Here is a 19,546-nt window from a genome sequence, read left to right on the forward strand (position 1 = left end):
GACATAGGACCCGGCAAGTCCAAATGATCCCAACCTGCCCTTCCTGTCCCATAACTACGACAACAAAGGACCCCATTATCAGTAGTAACATTTGTCAACTCGCTGTTTTGTTTTCCTGACAATTTGTACATCAACTTTATTTATCTGTAACTGTAGTACTCTTTGGACTTGTCTTACTTAACCAAAGCACTGTCTACATGTGCATAGACTTCCCTTTGCTGTGAGTGTTCTTCACAGTTATGTCAAGGTCAGTTTTATCCGTGTTGAATATCTCCTTACTGTAGTCAGTGTTTTTGTGTACAGTACCCTTTAGCCAGTCTGTACATTGGAACTGCAGACCTTGTCATTTATAATGTCAGAGATTTGTATAGTAGTGGTATGGATTCCACAAACAGAGAAATATGTACTGGCTAGAGGCAGCAGGCGGCAGTATTTGGTATTTTATTAGGATCCCCCATTAGCTGTTTCGAAAGCAGCAGCTACTCTTCCTGGAGTCCAGACAAAACATGAAGCATTACATAATACAGAACATTAAAAGACAAGAACAGCTCAAGGATAGAGCTACGTCAGTGTTCTGAACAGTGGGCAGGCTTGGGGAGTAACGGATTACATGTAACTGTTTACAAAAAAACTGTAATCTGTTACCAGCTTTGTTTTTGTAAACTGCAGTCAACGCTACGGTATGTCTTCCAATGGTGCGACTGCTGTCAGCGTCAAAGGTTATACAACCAACCTGAATAAACGCTTAGAGGTAAGGACGACAGCTGTGGTGTAGCCTACTAGCGATACTGATGTAATTTAGGTCCATTATTGATATCTGCATAGCAATTATGTGAATCACGCTGCTGCTCTCTCAATTATTCACTCCTTACGGATTGTGATTGTTTGTGAATGGCTGTTCACCAATGTGTAGGTGTATTTTAACCCAATAATGGTTGAATTGAGGAAGTGTAGGCTAAGCTGCCTGTCAATCATTGTTTTTGCAACCTGTGCACAGCCAGAGAAAAATGTGGTCCTGCAACAGCTGCATAGTGTGGATCACAGCCTAGATAATACAAGTTTGAGGGAGCACCTCCCTTGTAAACTCTTCCATGGTAATGTACTTCACGTACATGTATATAAAAAAAAATGAAATATCACATTTACATAAGTATTCAGACCCTTTACTCAATACTTTGTTGAAGCACCTTTGGCAGCGATCCATGATGCTGCCACCACCGTGCTTCACCGTAGGGATGGTGCCAGGTTTTCTCCAGGCATGGCTCTTGGCATTCAGGCCAAAGAGTTCAATCTTGGTTTCATCAGCAGAGAATCTTGTTAATCATGATCTGAGAGACTTTAGGTGCCTTTTTGGCAAACTCAAAGCGGGCTGTCATGTGACTTTTACTGAGGAGCAGCTTCCGTCTGGCCACTTTACCATAAAGGCCTGATTGGTGAAATGCTGCAGAGATGGTTGTCCTTCTGGAAGGTTCTCCCGTCTCCACAGTGGAATTCTCAAGCTCTGTTAGAGTGATCATCGGGTTCTTGGTCACCTCCCTGACCAAGGCCCTTCTCCCCCGATTGCTCAGTTTGGCCGGGCGGGAAGCTCTAGGAAGTTTCTTGGTGGTTCCAAACTTCTTCCACTTAAGAATGATGGAGGTCACTGTGTTCTTTGGGACTTTCAATGCTGCAGACATTTTTCAGTACCCTTCCCCAGATCTGTGCCTCAACACAATCCTGTCTCAGAGCTCTACGGACAATTCCTTCAACCTCATGGCTTTGTTTTTGCTCTGACATGCACTCTCAACTGTGGGACCTTATATAGGCAATTTCGAGTCTCATAGCAAAGGGTCTGAATACTTATGTAAATAAGGTATTTCTGTTTTTTATTTTGTATACATTTGCAAAAACTGTTTTTGCTTTGTCATTATGGGGTATTGGGAGTAGATTGCTGAGGATTTTCTATTTATTTAATCCATTTTAGAATAAGACTGTAACGTAACAAAATGTGGAAAAAGTCAAGGGTTCTGAATACTTTCTGAAGGCACTGTACAGTCAAAAACAAGTTTAATTTAAGAAGACCTACTTAATTGTAATTCGTTCTGATTTATAAAATAAAAAATAAATAAATAAAAAGTCCTAATGCTTAATGGACACAAACTTGCACACTTTAGACTTCAACAGCTGCAAATGATTGAGATATAAAAGTGTCACCCATAGAGATCCTATTCAATTAATTAAGTATCTTAACTGCCAATTCTATGGTGTCACTAACAGGCAAATAGCACTTTTCAGCAGGTAGTGCTCAAAGCGATGCCATTCCATGAGACCAGATTTTTTTTAAACCATGTTTTGAAGCAATGAGCTCAGCCAGTCCTCCATGACAAAAACATAAACAACAGAGTAGGCCTGAGCCATGTATTTAGAAATATAAATACACTACCGTTCAAAAGTTTGGGGTCACTTAGAAATGTCCTTGTTTTTGAAATAAAAGCAAACTTTTCTCTCCATTAAAATAACATCAAATTGATCAGAAGGGCAGTGTGAACATTGTTAATGTTGTTAATGACTATTGTAGCTGGAAACGGCAGATTTTTTATGGAATATCTACATAGACGTAGAGGCCCATTATCAGCAACCATCACTCCTGTGTTTCAATCGCACGTTGTGTTAGCTAATCCAAGTTTATCATTTTAAAATGCAAATTAATCATTAGAAAACTTATTTGCAATTATGTTAGCACAGCTGAAAACTTTTGTTCTGATTAAAGAAGCAATTAAACTGACCTTCTTTAGACTAGTTGAGTATCTGGAGCATCAGTATTTGTGGGTTCGATTACAGGCTCAAAATGGCCAAAAACTCGTCAGTCTATTCTTGTTCTGAGAAATGAAGGCTATTCCATGCGAGAAATGCCAAGAAACTGAATATCTGGTGCAACGCTGTGTACTACTCCCTTCACAGAACAGTGCAAACTGTCTCTAACCAGACTAGAAAGAGGAGTGGGAGGCCCCGGTGCACAACTGAGCAAGAGGACAAGTACATTAGAGTGTCTAGTTTGAGAAACAGACACCTTACAAGTCCTCAACTGGCAGCTTCATTAAATAGTACCTGCAAAACACCAGTCTCAACGTCAACATTGAAGAGGTGACTCTTTTGCCCATCTTAATCTTTTCTTTTTATTGACCAGTCTGAGGTATGGCTTTTTCTTTGCAACTCTGCCTAGAAGGCCAGCATCCTGGAGTCGCCTCTTCACTATTGACGTTGAGACTGGTGTTTTGGGGGGTACTAATTGATGAATCTGCCAGTTGAGGACTTGTGAGGCGTCTGTTCAGGGTCCTGTTGGTTCAGGGTCCTGTTGGTTAGACTTGGTGCACTGGTACCGCTTGCCGTGCGGTAGCAGAGAGAACAGTCTATGGCTTGGGTGGCTGGAGTCTGACAACTTTTGTCTTCCTCTGACCCTGCCTGATATATTCCATTTCTGGCCTACGACGTAAACTCTATCATTGATTGATCTTGCAGTAGATGTCATTAAATTGGTAATATTCATTTTTGTCTTCTTCTAATGCCTCTTAAGGGGAAAGTAATCTAAACGTAACTGAAAGTCATCACATTACTGAGTTTGGGTAATCCAAAAGTGATGTTACTGATTACAGTTTTCGACAGGTAACTAACTGGTAATTGTAACAGATTACATTTAGAAGGTAACCTACCCATCCCTGGCAGTGGGGGTTGGGTAGGTGGAGGTTCTGAGCAGAACAGTGTGCAGTAGTGCAGCCAAGCATGTCATTAGTGCTGCTCTACCTTCACCTCCAGCAGGGAGACTGTGTATAACACCTGATCCCAACCAGGAACCAAGGCACCTGCATACTGCAGACACTGGGCTCTGTGTGTCTCAGAAGATGATTCCACACACACTTACACATAGACACACATTAACACTTCACAAATACTGCTGCTACTCTATTTATTATATATCCTGATTACCTAGTCACTTTTACCCCTACACTAACCACCGGTGAGTAGCTGCACCTCCATGATGTTATGTGTGTGTGTGTGTGTGTGTGTGTGTGTGTGTGTGTGTGTGTGTGTGTGTGTGTGTGTGTGTGTGTGTGTGTGTGTGTGTGTGTGTGTGTGTGTGTGTGTGTGTGTGTGTGTGTTAGGAAGAGTGAGAAGGTATATGCGTGTACATGTCTATGGATATTTAATAGTACTCTCTTTAGGCAGTTACAATAACTTTATATGATTGGTTGTTTGTTGCTCTGGGTGTTCTTTGGATGGATTAGATTTTTGACAGATAGGTTGGAAGCTTTTGCATTGGAATTCAAGGAATGTATGTGCAATTCAGAAAAAAGTAGCACTGCACCAAATACCCTATTTTCAGACTCCTAATTATCCTTACACCTCTGAAGACTCTAGCCACTTCCGTGCCAGACGGAAGAACTTGGTGTTTTATCTCTGCCGACAGTTGGATAAGGGGAACCATGGGGTGCTAACGACACTCAGTGGAGACTAGAGATCCTGACTGCCAAACACCCAGTAAAAAGTAATGAAAAAACAAACAGAAGAATTGCACGCTCTAACAGCGCAATACACATTGATGAAAAACAAAACAGCGTGAAGACTTGAATCAAAAATAAATAAGTCATAAAGGGTAGTAAAAATAAGAGGGCAACATGTTCTTTGAGTTTGTGTCTGTATTTAACAGTGGGTGAGAGAATGCAATTGTATTTGACACATGCTTCGTAAACAACAGGTGTAGACTAGCAGTGAAATGCTTTCTTACAGGTCCTTTTCCAACAATGCAGAGTTAAAGAAATTGTGACACAAGGAGTAAATACACAGTGAACAACAATAATATGTAAAAAATAACATGCCTATAGACAGGGAGTGCCAATAGCGAGTCAATGTGCAGGTGTATGAGGTAATTGAGGTAGCTATGCACATATACACTACATGGCCAAAGGTATGTGGACACCTGCTAGTCGAACATCCCATTTCCAAAATCATAGGCATTAATATGGAGTTGGTCCCCCCATTTGCTGCTATAACAGCCACCACTCTTCTGGGAAGTATTTCCACTAGATGTTGGAACATTGCTGCGGGGAATTGCTTCCATTCAGCCACAAGAGCATTAGTGAGGTCAGGCACTGATGTTGGGAGATTAGGCTTGACTTGCAGTCGGCGTTACAATTCATCCCAAAGGTGTTCAATGGGGTTGAGGTCAGGGCTCTGTGCAGACTAGTCAAGTTCTTCCACACTGATCTCAACAAATAATTTCTGTATGGACCTCGCTCTGTGCACGGGGCAATTGTTATGCTGAAACAGGAAAGGGCCTCCCCAAAATGTGACCACAACGTTGGAAGCATAAAATAGTTTAGGATGTCATTGTATGCTGTAGCGTTAAGATTTCCCTTCACTGGAACTAAGGGGCCTAGCCCAAACAATGAAAAACAGCCCCAGACCATTATTCCTCCTCCACAAAATGTTTCAGTTGGCACTATGCATTCGGGCAGGTAGCGTTGTCCTGGAATCCACCAAACCCAGATTCGTCCGTCGGACTGCCAGATGGTGAAGCGTGATTCATCACTCCAGAGAACACCTTTATAGGGCTCCAGAGTCCAATGGTGGCGAGCTTTACACCCCTCCAGCCGACGCTAGGCATTGCGCATGGTGATCTTAGGCTTGTGTGCGGCTGCTCGGCTGTGGAAACTCATTTCATGAAGCTCTCGACGAACAGTTCTTGTGCTGACGTTGCTTCCAGAGGCCGTTTGGAAATCGGTAGTGAGTGTTGCAACCGAGGACATTTTTTGACGTGCTTCAGCACTCGGCGGTTCCGTTCTGTGAACTTCGGTGGCCTACCACTTTGCCGCTGAGCTGTTGTTTCTCCTAGACGTTTCCACTCCACAAGAACAGCACTTACAGTTGATCGGGGTGGCTCTAGCAGGGCAACAATTTGGCCTGTTGGAAACTGGCCTGTTGGAAAGGTGTCATTCTATGACAGAGCCACGTTGAAAGTCACTGAGCTCTTCAGTAAGGCCATTCTACTGCCAATGTTTGTCTATGGAGGTTGCATGGCTGTGTGCTTGATTTTATACACCTGTCAGCAACCGGTGTGGCTGAAATAGCCGAAATCCACTAATTTGAAGGGGTGTCCACATACTTTTGGCCATGTAGTGTAGGGGTAAGATAACTAGGCAACAAGATAGATAATAGACAGCAGCAGCAGCGTATATGGTGAGTGAAAGCGTGTGTTAGTGGCTTCAGTATGCATGTGTGTTGTTGGTGTTGGTGTGTGAGTGTGCATAGAGTCAGTGCAAGAGAGTTAGTGCAAAAAAGGGTCAATTCAGGTAGTCTGGGTAGCCATTTGATAAGCTATTTAGCAGTCTTGTTCAGTAATCTTATGGCTGTTCCGGGTCCTGTTGGTTCTAGACTTGGTGCACTGGTACCGCTGGTCGTGCCAGTAGTAGGCACTCTTTCCTCTGGTCTAAAAAAATATTCCAATGTGCCAGGGCAGTGATTGGGGACATTGCCCTGTGTATGGTGCTGTCTTTCAGATGGGACGTTAAACGGGTGTCCTGCCACTCTATGGTCACTAAAGATCACAGGTCACTTATCGTTAGAGTAGGGGTGTTAACCCTGGTGTCCTGGCTAAATTCCCATTCTGGCCCTCATACTATCATGGCCACCTAATCATCTTCAGCTTCCAATTGGCTCATTCATCCCCCCTCCTCACTCCTGTAATTATTTCCCAGGTTGTTGCTGTAAATGAGAATGTTTTCTCAGTCAACTTATCTGGTAAAATACATTTTAAAAGACATTTGAAGATCTGAGGGCCCATGCCAAATCTTTTCAGCCTCCTGAGGTAGAAGAGGTGTTGTCGTGCCCTCTTCACAACTGTGTGGGTGTATGTGGACCATGTTAATTCCTTAGTGATTTCGACACAAGGAACTTTGCAGGTGATTGTCTGTGGTCTATTGCACATTCAGTTGTTCTGGGTAGGTCTGCAGTGGAGGTGGACGGCTGCTCTGGTTTTTGTTCTGACGGAGCATTTTCTCCCCATATGCACGCTGGCATGACCTTCTAGAGCCGACTAGTCAAGACTAGTCAAGCTCTGTTTTAATTCTGACTTCTCAGTGCTGAGCTCTACTTCTTATCATTTAAAGATATTCTGACTTAAAGTACATGTACACAGTCGGAAACAGGCCATTTTACACAGTGTATGCTACTGTTGCCAGAATGCACTAAATGTTTTGGTGTATTGTCCTTTGTTTGGAACTCATGTGTTATTATACTGAAATGCAAATACAACGTTTGAAAGATATTCATTCAGCCACGATTGAAGGACAATTAGAAGTTGACTAGAGAAATACTTTTGTATATGAAAATCAAACGTGTTTCGGCTAATAGCATTGTTTATTATGTTTGCAGACAGAATAGAAAGCACATCGATATGCTAACATGTGTTGTTTATTGTGTCTTCATTATCACTCTTGGTTTTTTATCAGGTGTTAGTATTGTTATAGAGCTGTTATTGTGCCATTGTCCATTGTGAGGTTTGATTGACTGCTCTCCCACTGACTAGACCAAGCCATTCTATATCCAGCAAGTCATTAAGGTGTGCGAGGGTGGGCTGCAGCCTCCTCTCCTAGCCATTGAACCACCTCTAGTCCAGGAGCTCTCTCTCTCGCTCGCTCTCTCTCTCTGTCTCTCTCTCTCTCTCTCTCTCTCTCTCTCTCTCTCTCTCTCTCTCTCTCTCTCTCTCTCTCTCTGTCTCTCTCTCTCTCTGTCTCTCTCTCTCACTCTCTCTCTCTCACTCTCTCTCTCTTTCTCTCTCTTTTTCTCTCTCTCTTTCTCTCTCTCTTTTTCTCTCTCTCTTTCTCTCTCTCTCTCTCTCTCTCTCTCTCTCTCTCTCTCTCTCTCTCTCTCTCTCTCTCAAAAACCTCTCAGCCAGGGGGTGTGGCTATGCAAGACTGTGCAGCCATTGTGTTTCCTGATACACATGCACAGAGAGGAGGTGTGTGCACACAATAGTGGAAAGTTAAACCAGACAACGGGTCTTTTTATGGTTTTCAGTATTCTGCTTAGAAACAACTGGGCAAAAAGCCATCTGGCAGTCGGTTAATGTGTTAGTGGGGGCAGACCCTACACACACAGTGGTCACTGGTTGTAATCTTGAGGCTGCCTCAATACAACTATGTAAGATGGTAAGATTCCTGGTTATAAAACTTTTACTGATCTTTGTGTCTTCTTAATGCATGTTAGGGGATTTCCAACATTCACTTGATAAAGGGGCATAGCAGCGCCACAGATCACTATCATTTAGAGATCCCAAAATATAATGTGCGGATGGAAAGGATCCACCACTGGAAACATTTGGGTCTGGTTTAAGTCAGTCATGAGGTCTCCCGGTCACAGTTTTTCAAGGAGATGATTCGCTTGCCCCAGACATGCCATAATCAGTTTGTAAAAATGGGGAACAGACACAGACTGTATTTCCTCCATGTCTGAGACCTCAGATGTAGATACTGTATTAACCTCTCTCAGTGTAGTTACAGTGTAGAAAATGGGGAACAGACACAGACTGTATTTCCTCCATGTCCGAGACCTCAGATGTAGATACTGTATTAACCTCTCTCAGTGTAGTTACAGTGTAGAAAATGGGGAACAGACACAGACTGTATTTCCTCCATGTCCGAGACCTCAGATGTATATACTGTATTAACCTCTCTCAGTGTAGTTACAGTGTAGAAAATGGGGAACAGACACAGACTGTATTTCCTCCATGTCTGAGACCTCAGATGTATATACTGTATTAACCTCTCTCAGTGTAGTTACAGTGTAGAAAATGGGGAACAGACACAGACTGTATTTCCTCCATGTCTGAGACCTCAGATGTAGATACTGTATTAACCTCTCAGTGTAGTTGCAGTGTAGAAAATGGGGAACAGACACAGACTGTATTTCCTCCATGTCTGAGACCTCAGATGTAGATACTGTATTAACCTCTCAGTGTAGTTACAGTGTAGAAAATGGGGAACAGACACAGACTGTATTTCCTCCATGTCTGAGACCTCAGATGTAGATACTGTATTAACCTCTCTCAGTGTAGTTACAGTGTAGAAAATGGGGAACAGACACAGACTGTATTTCCTCCATGTCTGAGACCTCAGATGTAGATACTGTATTAACCTCTCAGTGTAGTTACAGTGTAGAAAATGGGGAACAGACACTGACTGTATTTCCTCCATGTCTGAGACCTCAGATGTAGATACTGTATTAACCTCTCAGTGTAGTTACAGTGTAGAAAATGGGGAACAGACACAGACTGTATTTCCTCCATGTCCGAGACCTCAGATGTAGATACTGTATTAACCTCTCTCAGTGTAGTTACAGTGTAGAAAATGGGGAACAGACACAGACTGTATTTCCTCCATGTCCGAGACCTCAGATGTAGATACTGTATTAACCTCTCTCAGTGTAGTTACAGTGTAGAAAATGGGGAACAGACACAGACTGTATTTCCTCCATGTCCGAGACCTCAGATGTAGATACTGCATTAACCTCTCTCAGTGTAGTTACAGTGTAGAAAATGGGGAACAGACACAGACTGTATTTCCTCCATGTCCGAGACCTCAGATGTAGATACTGCATTAACCTCTCTCAGTGTAGTACAGTGTAGAAAATGGCTTTTTGTAGCAGGCTTCTTCAGGTCTATTAACCTTTTTGGGCCTAACATTATTGCATTCTTTGGTGTGTGTGTGATCCAATTCAAACTTAAAATAAAATGTGTATTTGTAATACACTTCAGTTGTAAGAAAATTGGTCAGATATAAAAACACCTATGAATGTATCTTTCAGTTTACGAGGGGTTGACATGTTAGCTTATACAAAGTAAAGAGGAATGGTGGTATGTCTAGAGCGCAGTGCGGAGGGATGGCTTTGACCAAGGCTGCGTTTGACTGGACTGGCTAATTAGTCCGATTACTGCACAGCTGGATTGGCAAGACTTTTTGCTGAGGTCTTCATCAAAAGGATCACTCACTCTGGGAAGGCTCCATCCCGGCAGCTTCTGCTCCAGCACACCCTCTCTATTTTAGGCCTGCAGCAGGATTCTGTCTGGAGAACAGCAAGTGTCTAAATTTGAAAACACATTGAGAACTGAAATTGTGTGTGAAGAAAAGTTCCCCTTTCTGTGATAGTCATTGTTTTAATCCAAGTATAGGATTTTGGCTACATTTAGACACCATTCAGACTAGGATTTAGGCTTTAGCCTACACATACAGTATGTGTCATTTGTTATGCTCTAGGGACATGTGTGTCACAGTCACTTGTTTAGTGGGGAGGGAGGATGGCTGTGAATGAAGGAGGGCTATGATCAGTGATGTAGAAGGGTGAGATAATCAGTTAACACATTGACAAGAAGAGGAAGAAAAGACACCTGCAGCTCAGCAGATGTTCCATCCATTATCACTACCTTGCTCCTCGGCCCTACAACACAACACAGAATACACTACTAGTCCATATCTGTTTATGACATGAGATACCTTTTACAGTGTCCAGGTCGTGTGTGTGTGTGTGTGTGTGTGTGTGTGTGTGTGTGTGTGTGTGTGTGTGTGTGTGTGTGTGTGTGTGTGTGTGTGTGAGAGAGAGTTAACATGGTGTCCGTTCAGCCTGTGAGATGCTAACCTGCTTAGGGATCTAGCTGTCTGTGTGACATGTGATACGGTAGGCCTAGAATGAGCATGATCCATTGAAAGGAAGTCAAATCTCATAATTGGTTAGCATGCACGTCGATGGATACTAATACATAGGAGAGAGAGAGACGAGACCAGCAGCACATGCCAGAGAAAAGAATGAAGTCAATGTGAAGAGGGTATCGGTGCAGTTCAGTTGAGAGAGAGAGAGAACGAGAGAGAGATAACGAGAGAGAGCGAACGAGAGAGAGAGAGAACGAGAGAGAGAGAGAACGAGAGAGTAGGGAAAGAGAGAGAGAGTTGGAGAGAGTGAAAAAAGCAGCGCTGGCCAAGTGTTTGAAGTGTATAACTGTAGACCAAACATCTGAAGAGGACAAGATTGCAAACATGGCACTGTATTGCCTGCTTGAACTTAACAACAGATGTTAGGTCTCTCTAGGCATGCTAATGGGTCCATACTCAGGTTTGCCTGACCTGATGAATGAATAATGTGCTGCACAAAAAAAATGGAAACTGTAACAAGTAGAGGTCGGCCGATTTAGGATTTTTCAACGCCGATACCGATTATTGGAGGACCAAAAAAAGCCGATACCAATTAATCGGACGATTTTTATTTATTTATTTATTTATTATTTATTTGTGATAATGATAATTACAACAATACTGAATGAAAATGTATTTTAACTTCATATAATACATCAATAAAATCAATTTATCCTCAAATAAATAATGAAACATGTTCAATTTGGTTTAAATAATGCAAAAACAAAGTGTTGGAGAAGAAAGTAGAAGTGCAATATGTGCTATGTAAGAAAGCGAACGTTTAAGTTCCTTGCTCAGAACATGAGAACAAATGAAAGCTGGTGGTTCCTTTTAACATGAGTCTTCAATATTCCCAGGTAAGAAGTTTTAGTTATTATAGGAATTATAGGACTATTTCTCTCTATACCATTTGTATTTCATTAACCTTTGACTATTGGCTGTTCTTATAGGCACTTTAGTATTACCAGTGTAACAGTATATCTTCCATCCCTCTCCTCGCTCCCACCTGTGCTCGAAGCAGCGTTACCCATGCAGAGCAAGGGGAACAACCACTCCAAGTCTCAGAGCGAGTGACGTTTGAAACGCTATTAGCGCGCACCCCGCTAACTAGCTAGCCATTTCACATCGGTTACACCAGCCTAATCTCGGGAGTTGATAGGCTTGAAGTCATAAACAGCTGCTGGCAAACGCACAAAAGTGCTGTTTGAATGAATGCTTACGAGACTGCTCTATCAAATCATTGACTTAGTTATAACATGATAACACACAGAAATACGAGCCTTAGGTCATTAATATGGTCGAATCCGGAAACTATCATCTCGAAAACAAGACGTTTATTCTTTCAGTGAAATACGGAACCGTTCCGTATTTTATCTAATGGGTGGCATCCATAAGTCTAAATATTGCTGTTACATTGCACAACCTTCAATGTTATGTCATAATTACGTAAAATCCTGGCAAATTAGGCGGCCCAAACTGTTGCATATACACTGATTCTGCGTGCAACGAACGCAAGAGAAGTTCAACTGGTTAATATTGCCTGCTAACCTGGATTTCTTTTAGCTAAATATGCAAGTTTAAAAATATATACTTCTGTGTATTGATTTTAAGAAAGGCATTGATGTTTATGGTTAGGTACTAGAGGTCGATCGATTATGATTTTTCAACGCAGATACTGATTTATTGGAGGACAAAAAAAGCCGATATCGATTAATCGGCCGATTTTAAAAACAAAAATGTATATATACTGTATATACACACATTTTTGTAATAATGACAATTGCAACAATACTGAATGGACAATGAACACTTTTATTTTAACTTAATATAATACATATGGGCTTTTGGATGGGTGTTCTTAAGGTGATTCCACAGGATGGTGGTATTTTTTGATTTAGCCGTTGCTGACCCCATACTTACATCTTTATCACAAATAAGACACCTTGCTTTCCCTGGTGCCAATTCCATGTAATAGTCCCACACTGGGGCTCTGCTTTTCTCTGCCATCTGTAAAACACACACACAGCTCTGAAGTGACAATGATACTGAAGAGTCTGCTTAGGGGACAAATACTCTCAACTGTTTGAATAAAAATAGAGTTTAAGTTACCTGTGACGAATGTTGAAAACAAAAACTGTAATTCCTATATGCAGGAAATCCTATTTTAATAATGGACATGGTAAGAATTGACTACCGAAGTGCGAGTCATAATTCCCATGACACCTTCTAGCAAAATCTGAAAAGCGGTTCCTTCATTCATTTATTCCATAGGATATTTTTAGATTCACTTAAAATAAGGTCTGTGTTTCGTGGAGGCTTACACCACCTTGCCAATTTTAACACTGTGTAGATATCCATAGGACAAGGTAACTCTGATCAATATTGGCTAAATATAAGCGAAGATCATTTTTTTTGTAGAGTGGATTTATGAAACTATTTTGACAAACGTTACCTTATCCTAGTGAGATTTACATGGGTATCAAAACGCCCAGGTGGTTTAAAGCACGAAACACAGACCTTATTTGAAGTAGATCAAGACATTCTCTATGGAAGACATGAATGGTGAAATAACGAAGGGACCCCTTTCAAGTTCAGCCCCAAGTTATTACAGGAATTATAACGCGTCGACTATTTCTCTCTAAACCATATACTTTTGACTATTACGAGCCTGCTGCTGCCTACCACCCCTCAGTCAGACTGCTCTATCAAATATCAAATCATAGACTTAACTATAATAAACACACAGAAATACGAGCCTTAGGTCATCAGTGGTCTTGTATGTCTTCCATTTCCTAATAATTGCTCCCACAGTTGATTTCTTCAAACCAAGCTGCTTACTATTGCAGCTGCAGTCTTCCCAGCCTGGTGCAGGTCTACAATTTTGTTTCTGGTGTCCTTTGATAGCTCTTTGGTCTTGGCCATAGTGGAGTTTGGAGTGTGACTGTTTGAGGTGGAGGACAGAGGAGCCTCTTAAAGAAGAAGTTACAGGTCTGTGAGTGCCAGAAATCTTGCTTGTTTGCAGGTGACCAAATACTTATTTTCCACCATAATTTGCAAATAAATTCATTAAAAATCCTACAATGTGATTTTCTGGATTTTATTTTCTCATTTTGTCTGTCATAGTTGAAGTGTACCTATGATGAAAACAGGCCTCTCTCATATTTTTAAGTGGGAGAACTTGCACAATTGGTGGCTGACTAAATACTTTTTTGCCCCACTGTACTTGTGTATTGATTTTAAGAAAGGCATTGATGTTTATGGTTAAGTACACATTGGTGCAACGACAGTCGTTGATTGATTGTTTTTTATAAGATAAGTTTAATGCTAGCTAGAAACTTACCTTGGCTTACTGCTTTCGCGTAACAGGCGGGCTCCTCGTGAGGCAGGTGGTTAGAGTGTTGGACTCGTTAACTGTAAGGTTGCAAGATTGGATCCCCCGAGCTGACAAGGTAAAAATCTGTCGTTCTGCCTCGTTCCTAGGCCGTCATTGAAAATAAGAATGTGTTCTTAACTGACTTGCCTAGTTAAATAAAGATTAAATAAAGGTAAAAAAATATATACTGATTTCCGATTGTTATGAAAACTTGAAATTTGAGCAACGATACACCGCATCAATTATATGCAACACAGGACATGCTAGATAAACTAGTAATATCATCAACCATGTGTAGTTAACTAGTGATTATGATTGATTGATTGATTGTTTTTTATAAGATAAGTTTAATGCTAGCTAGCAACTTACCTTGGCTTACTGCATTCGCGTAACAGGCAGGCTCCTCGTGGAGTGCAATGAGAGGCAGGTGGTTAGAGCGTTGGACTAGTTAACTGTAAGGTTGCAAGATTGAATCCCTGAGCTGACAAGGTAAAAATCTGTCTTTCTGCCCCTGAACAAGGCAGTTAACCCACCGTTCCTAGGCCGTCATTGAAAATAAGAATGCGTTCTTAACTGACTTGTCTAGTTAAATAAAGATTAAATAAAGGTGTAAAAAAAATATGGTCAAACCTGGTCAAGAACTACAGGAAACGTATGATCTCTGTAATTGCAAACAAAGGTTTCTGTACAAAATATTAAGTTCTGCTTTTCTGATGTATCAAATACTTATGCCATGCAATAAAATGCAAATTAATTACTTAAAAATCATACAATGTGATTTTCTGTCTCTCACAGTTGAAGTGTAGCTATGATAAAAATTGCAGACCTCTACATGCTTATTAAGTAGGAAAACCTACAAAATCGGCAATGTATCAAATACTTGTTCTCCCCACTGTATATGTTTTAAATCGGCCAAATCGGTGTCCAAAAATACCGATTTCCGATTGTTATGAAAACTAGAAATCGGCCCTAATTAATTAATCGGTCAACCTCTAGTAACAAGCACATATCACCGATCGCAAATCTTTCGCTCTCTTCCTCTTTCACCTCCGCTATTCCCTCCATTCTCACCCCCACTCCCCCGCTTCTCTGCTACTTCCCTCATTGCAGAATGCCCATCCACGCTTCCCGTTTAGTGTGTAATTAAATCAAATCAAAATCAAATCAAATTTATTTATATAGCCCTTCGTACATCAGCTGATATCTCAAAGTGCTGTACAGAAACCCAGCCTAAAACCCCAAACAGCAAGCAATGCAGGTGTAGAAGCACGGTGGCTAGGAAAAACTCCCTAGAAAGGCCAAAACCTAGGAAGAAACCTAGAGAGGAACCAGGCTATGTGGGGTGGCCAGTCCTCTTCTGGCTGTGCCGGGTGGAGATTATAACAAAACATGGTCAAGATGTTCAAATGTTCATAAATGACCAGCATGGTCGAATAATAATAAGGCAGAATAGTTGAAACTGGAGCAGCAGCACAGTCAGGTGGACTGGGGACAGCAAGGAGTCATCATGTCAGGTATTCCTGGGGCATGGTCCTAGGGCTCAGGTCAGTTGAAACTGGAGCAGCAGCACAGCCAGGTGGACTGGGGACAGCAAGGAGTCATCATGTCAGGTAGTCCTGGGCCATGGTCCTAGGGCTCAGGTCCTCCGAGAGAGAGAAAGAGAGAAGGAGAGAATTAGAGAACGCACACTTAGATTCACACAGGACACCGAATAGGACAGGAGAAGTACTCCAGATATAACAAACTGACCCTAGCCCCCCGACACATAAACTACTGCAGCATAAATACTGGAGGCTGAGACAGGAGGGGTCAGGAGACACTGTGGCCCACTCCGAGGACACCCCCGGACAGGGCCAAACAGGAAGGATATAACCCCACCCACTTTGCCAAAGCACAGCCCCCACACAGCCCCTTCAATTACTTTGAAGGTGACGAAAGCCCATACATTCTCCCCACATAACGGCATCGAGGCAATTTAGCTCCTAATTTATGGGCGAGGGGTTCAAAGTTTGAATAATATTTGTCTAATATCATGGCAGGCCCTGTCTGCGCTGCTGTGATAAATGGAGGCAGGATCAAGCCATTGTGATTCTGAGCATGGCGAGATATTGGCATCAAACAACTTTATACCCCCACAACACAGTCCCTTATAGGGCTGGCCCCCGCAACACAGTCCCTTATAGGGCTGGCCCCCACAACACAGTCCCTTATAGGGCTGGCCCCCACAACATAGTCCCTTATAGGGCTGGCCCCCACAACACAGTCCCTTATAGGGCTGGCCCCCACAACACAGTCCCTTATAGGGCTGGCCCCCACAACACAGTCCCTTATAGGGCTGGCCCCCACAACACAGTCCCTTATAGGGCTGGCCCCCACAACACAGTCCCTTATTGGGCTGGCCCCCACAACACAGTCCCTTATTGGGCTGGCCCCCACAACACAGTCCCTTATTGGGCTGGCCCCCACAACACAGTCCCTTATAGGGCTGGCCCCCACAACACAGTCCCTTATAGGGCTGGCCCCCACAATACAGTCCCTTATAGGGCTGGCCGCGGCTGACCCGAGGTTGGACATGGCATGGGAGAGCAGTTTACATACACTTTGGTTGGAGTCATTGAAACTCGTTTTTCAACCACTCCATACATTTCTTGTTAACAAACTATTGTTTTGGCAAGTCGGTTAGGACATCTACTTTGTGCATGATACAAGTCATTTTTCCAACAACCATTTACAGACAGATTGTTTCACTTATAATTCACTGTATCACAATTACAGTGGGTAAGAAATTTACATACACTAAGTTGACTGTGCCTTTAAACAGATTGGACAATTCCAGAAAATTATGTCATGGCTTTAGAAGCTTCTGATAGGCTAATTGATATCATTTGAGTCAAATGGAGGTGACCCCAAGCGTACTTCCAAAGTTGTGGCAATTGTCTTAAGGACAACAAAGTCAAGGTATTGGAGTGTCCATCACAAAGCCCTGACCTCAATCCAACAGAACATTTGTGGGCAGAACTGAAAAAGTGTGTGCGAGCAAGGGGGCCGACAAACCTGACTCAGTTACACCAGCTCTGTCAGGAGGAATGGGCCAAAATTCACCCAACTTATTGTGGAAAGCTTCCCAAAACTTTTGACCCAAGTTAAACCATTTTTAAAGGCAATGCCACCAAATACTAATTGAGGGTATGTAAATGTCTGACCCACTGGGAATGTGATGAAAGAAAGAACATTTCACATTCTTAAAGTAAAGTGGTGATTCTAAGTGACCTAAGACAGAGAATTTTTACTTGGATTATATGTGCAGGAGGGAGGGTGTGCAGTATTCTGCTGCAGAAAGGACACTCTAGCTTGCAGACCAGCAGTTCCGTGTAACATCTAGAACACATTTAGAAGACATTTGTATATTTTCTCACTGTGATGTGGCTTCTTCCTGATCCCAGTACTGTAGATCATAATGGTTCAATGCCCCTCTCTTTTCTCTGACCTTTCTTCCACTCCTTACCCCTCATTGTCTTACCTCACCCTCTTCTTTCCTGATGCCCTGCCTGGCGTCTGTCTCGCCGTCCTGCAGTAATCCTTCAGACCAGCCATGCTCATCTTCCAAGCCCCCATTGGGCTCCTCGACCACAACATCACGGATCCTGCTGCGGCAGCAGTTGATGCGAGAGCAGCTCCAGGAGCAGGAGCGGCGGGAGCAGAAGAGACGCCAGGCCTCCTCCACCTCACAGTACCCCAAGATCACCGCCGCCCACAATCGCACGCACGGCCAGACACCGGCCATCAATGTCAGCGCTCCTCCCAGCCTGCCCCCCGCATCCCAGCTGCCCATGGAGGTGCTGAAGGTAAGCAATTAGTATCATCCTCACACCTAATGACACAGATGACACACCCACTTCCTGACTGGCTTCTCTGTGATCTGACAACCGTGACAACAATGCCACTCCTCACTCTGACTTCCAGAGCTCTCACTGTCCCCTATAGATGCAGGCATACATCATCAGATGTTTTGTTTGTTGAAGGTACTGTGGGTTTGATGACTCTATATTGGCAACTTGATCATAAGTCTTCTGGACAGTCGATCAAACATGGTTTACTATGATAGGGTGTAAAAACGTGGGGATGAGTGAAGTGAGTTAAAACGCACATGGGGATTATCTTTCCTGAAAGAATTCCTCTGTAATGCATGCTGTGCTTCCAGCCATTTGGACATAGCCATCTTTAATCCTATTTGCTGAGCTAAATTCACATATTTTCATAGCTTTGATTCATTGTTAGTCTGCTCTTGGGGACTCGAGAGAGTTGTACATTTTCTGAACTAATGGAGACAGTGTGATAACTACCACAACGCACGTACTATACAATACTTGATGAGAGCACACCCAGCAAAATAAAGATAATTTGGTAAGTGTTTTAGATTGCATTACATTTATTTGTCTTTCTTTAGAAATAGTATTACTAATATCAAAACGTGCATATTCTAAAAAATAAATGAAAACCGTTCCAGATGTAAATGGAAAGTGTTCTATATTGAAGAACTATCCAAAACTTCATATCTCAAGCAGTTTGCATGACTGGATAGATATTTCTCCTTTGTCTTTTCCTTAACATATTACAATTTTCCTGTTGTTTCCAACATTGTCACTACAATCGTCTTGATTGAGTGATTGGTTATCACTGTACAATATATACCATTTTCATTTCTGAAGTGAAATTTATTTGAGAATAAGAATCATAAAGGATATAGATATGAACACAATGATACAGTACATTATAATGTGAACTGCCTGACATGCTTTTCTAAAGGCCATACTGCCACCCATTAACAAAACAGTGAGGGAATTATTTTACAATTGTTTTACCAATGTGTTCACACTTTTCTGAGGCAGAACCTCATTCTAAGGAGATCAGGCGAGACTGATTCATGGTGACTGATTTGGCTCTGGATTATCTGTGAACGCTCTGAACATGAAGATTTACTGGAAGCGTTGTAATAATTTAGCAGTAGAAAAAGCCCTAGTCCACGTTGTACTGGAATCCGTGTGATTGTTGTGATTGAAGTTTACTCATGTAGGATTTTTTTTTGAAGTCAACCGTTTCTGTTTGTGAAAGTTAGTTGTATCTGTGCAAGTGTTTCATATCACTGTAACATTTTATTATGTCAATAACACTGGCAGATTATATAGATTATTCATAGAGAATTGATTCTTTGAAAGAAAAATGTGTTACCTTCCTAATGTGTCAAAGCCTTAATCCCATTATGTAAAATAACATTTAATACAGTTTTAAAGTAGTGGATTAGTTCAAATAGTACAAAGAGCAGTGGGTATAGAAGTAGTGCTCCCCTCTTGTCCTCATACTGAAAGTGTGGCATGGGTCCACACTTGCAAGATAATACAACCATTGAAGGCATTGCCCTCCACATACAACATAAACATTGCTTAGCCTATACTCTGTA

General features: G+C 42.1%; 1 protein-coding gene across 4 annotated transcripts in view; it reads left to right on the forward strand.

Moving 5' to 3' along the window:
- The window catches only part of LOC139368599 (microphthalmia-associated transcription factor-like), a 41,174-nt gene that overhangs the window by 4,506 nt on the left and 17,122 nt on the right, over positions 1–19,546 (forward strand). For all 4 annotated transcript variants that reach the window (XM_071107657.1, XM_071107658.1, XM_071107659.1 and 1 more), the window contains exon 2: positions 17,663–17,933. In XM_071107657.1, the coding sequence (XP_070963758.1) occupies positions 17,663–17,933 (271 nt within the window). The remainder of the gene's footprint in view (positions 1–17,662; positions 17,934–19,546) is intronic.

The sequence above is a fragment of the Oncorhynchus clarkii genome, chromosome 16 (assembly GCF_045791955.1).
Source record: "Oncorhynchus clarkii lewisi isolate Uvic-CL-2024 chromosome 16, UVic_Ocla_1.0, whole genome shotgun sequence".
Taxonomy (NCBI): domain Eukaryota; kingdom Metazoa; phylum Chordata; class Actinopteri; order Salmoniformes; family Salmonidae; genus Oncorhynchus; species Oncorhynchus clarkii.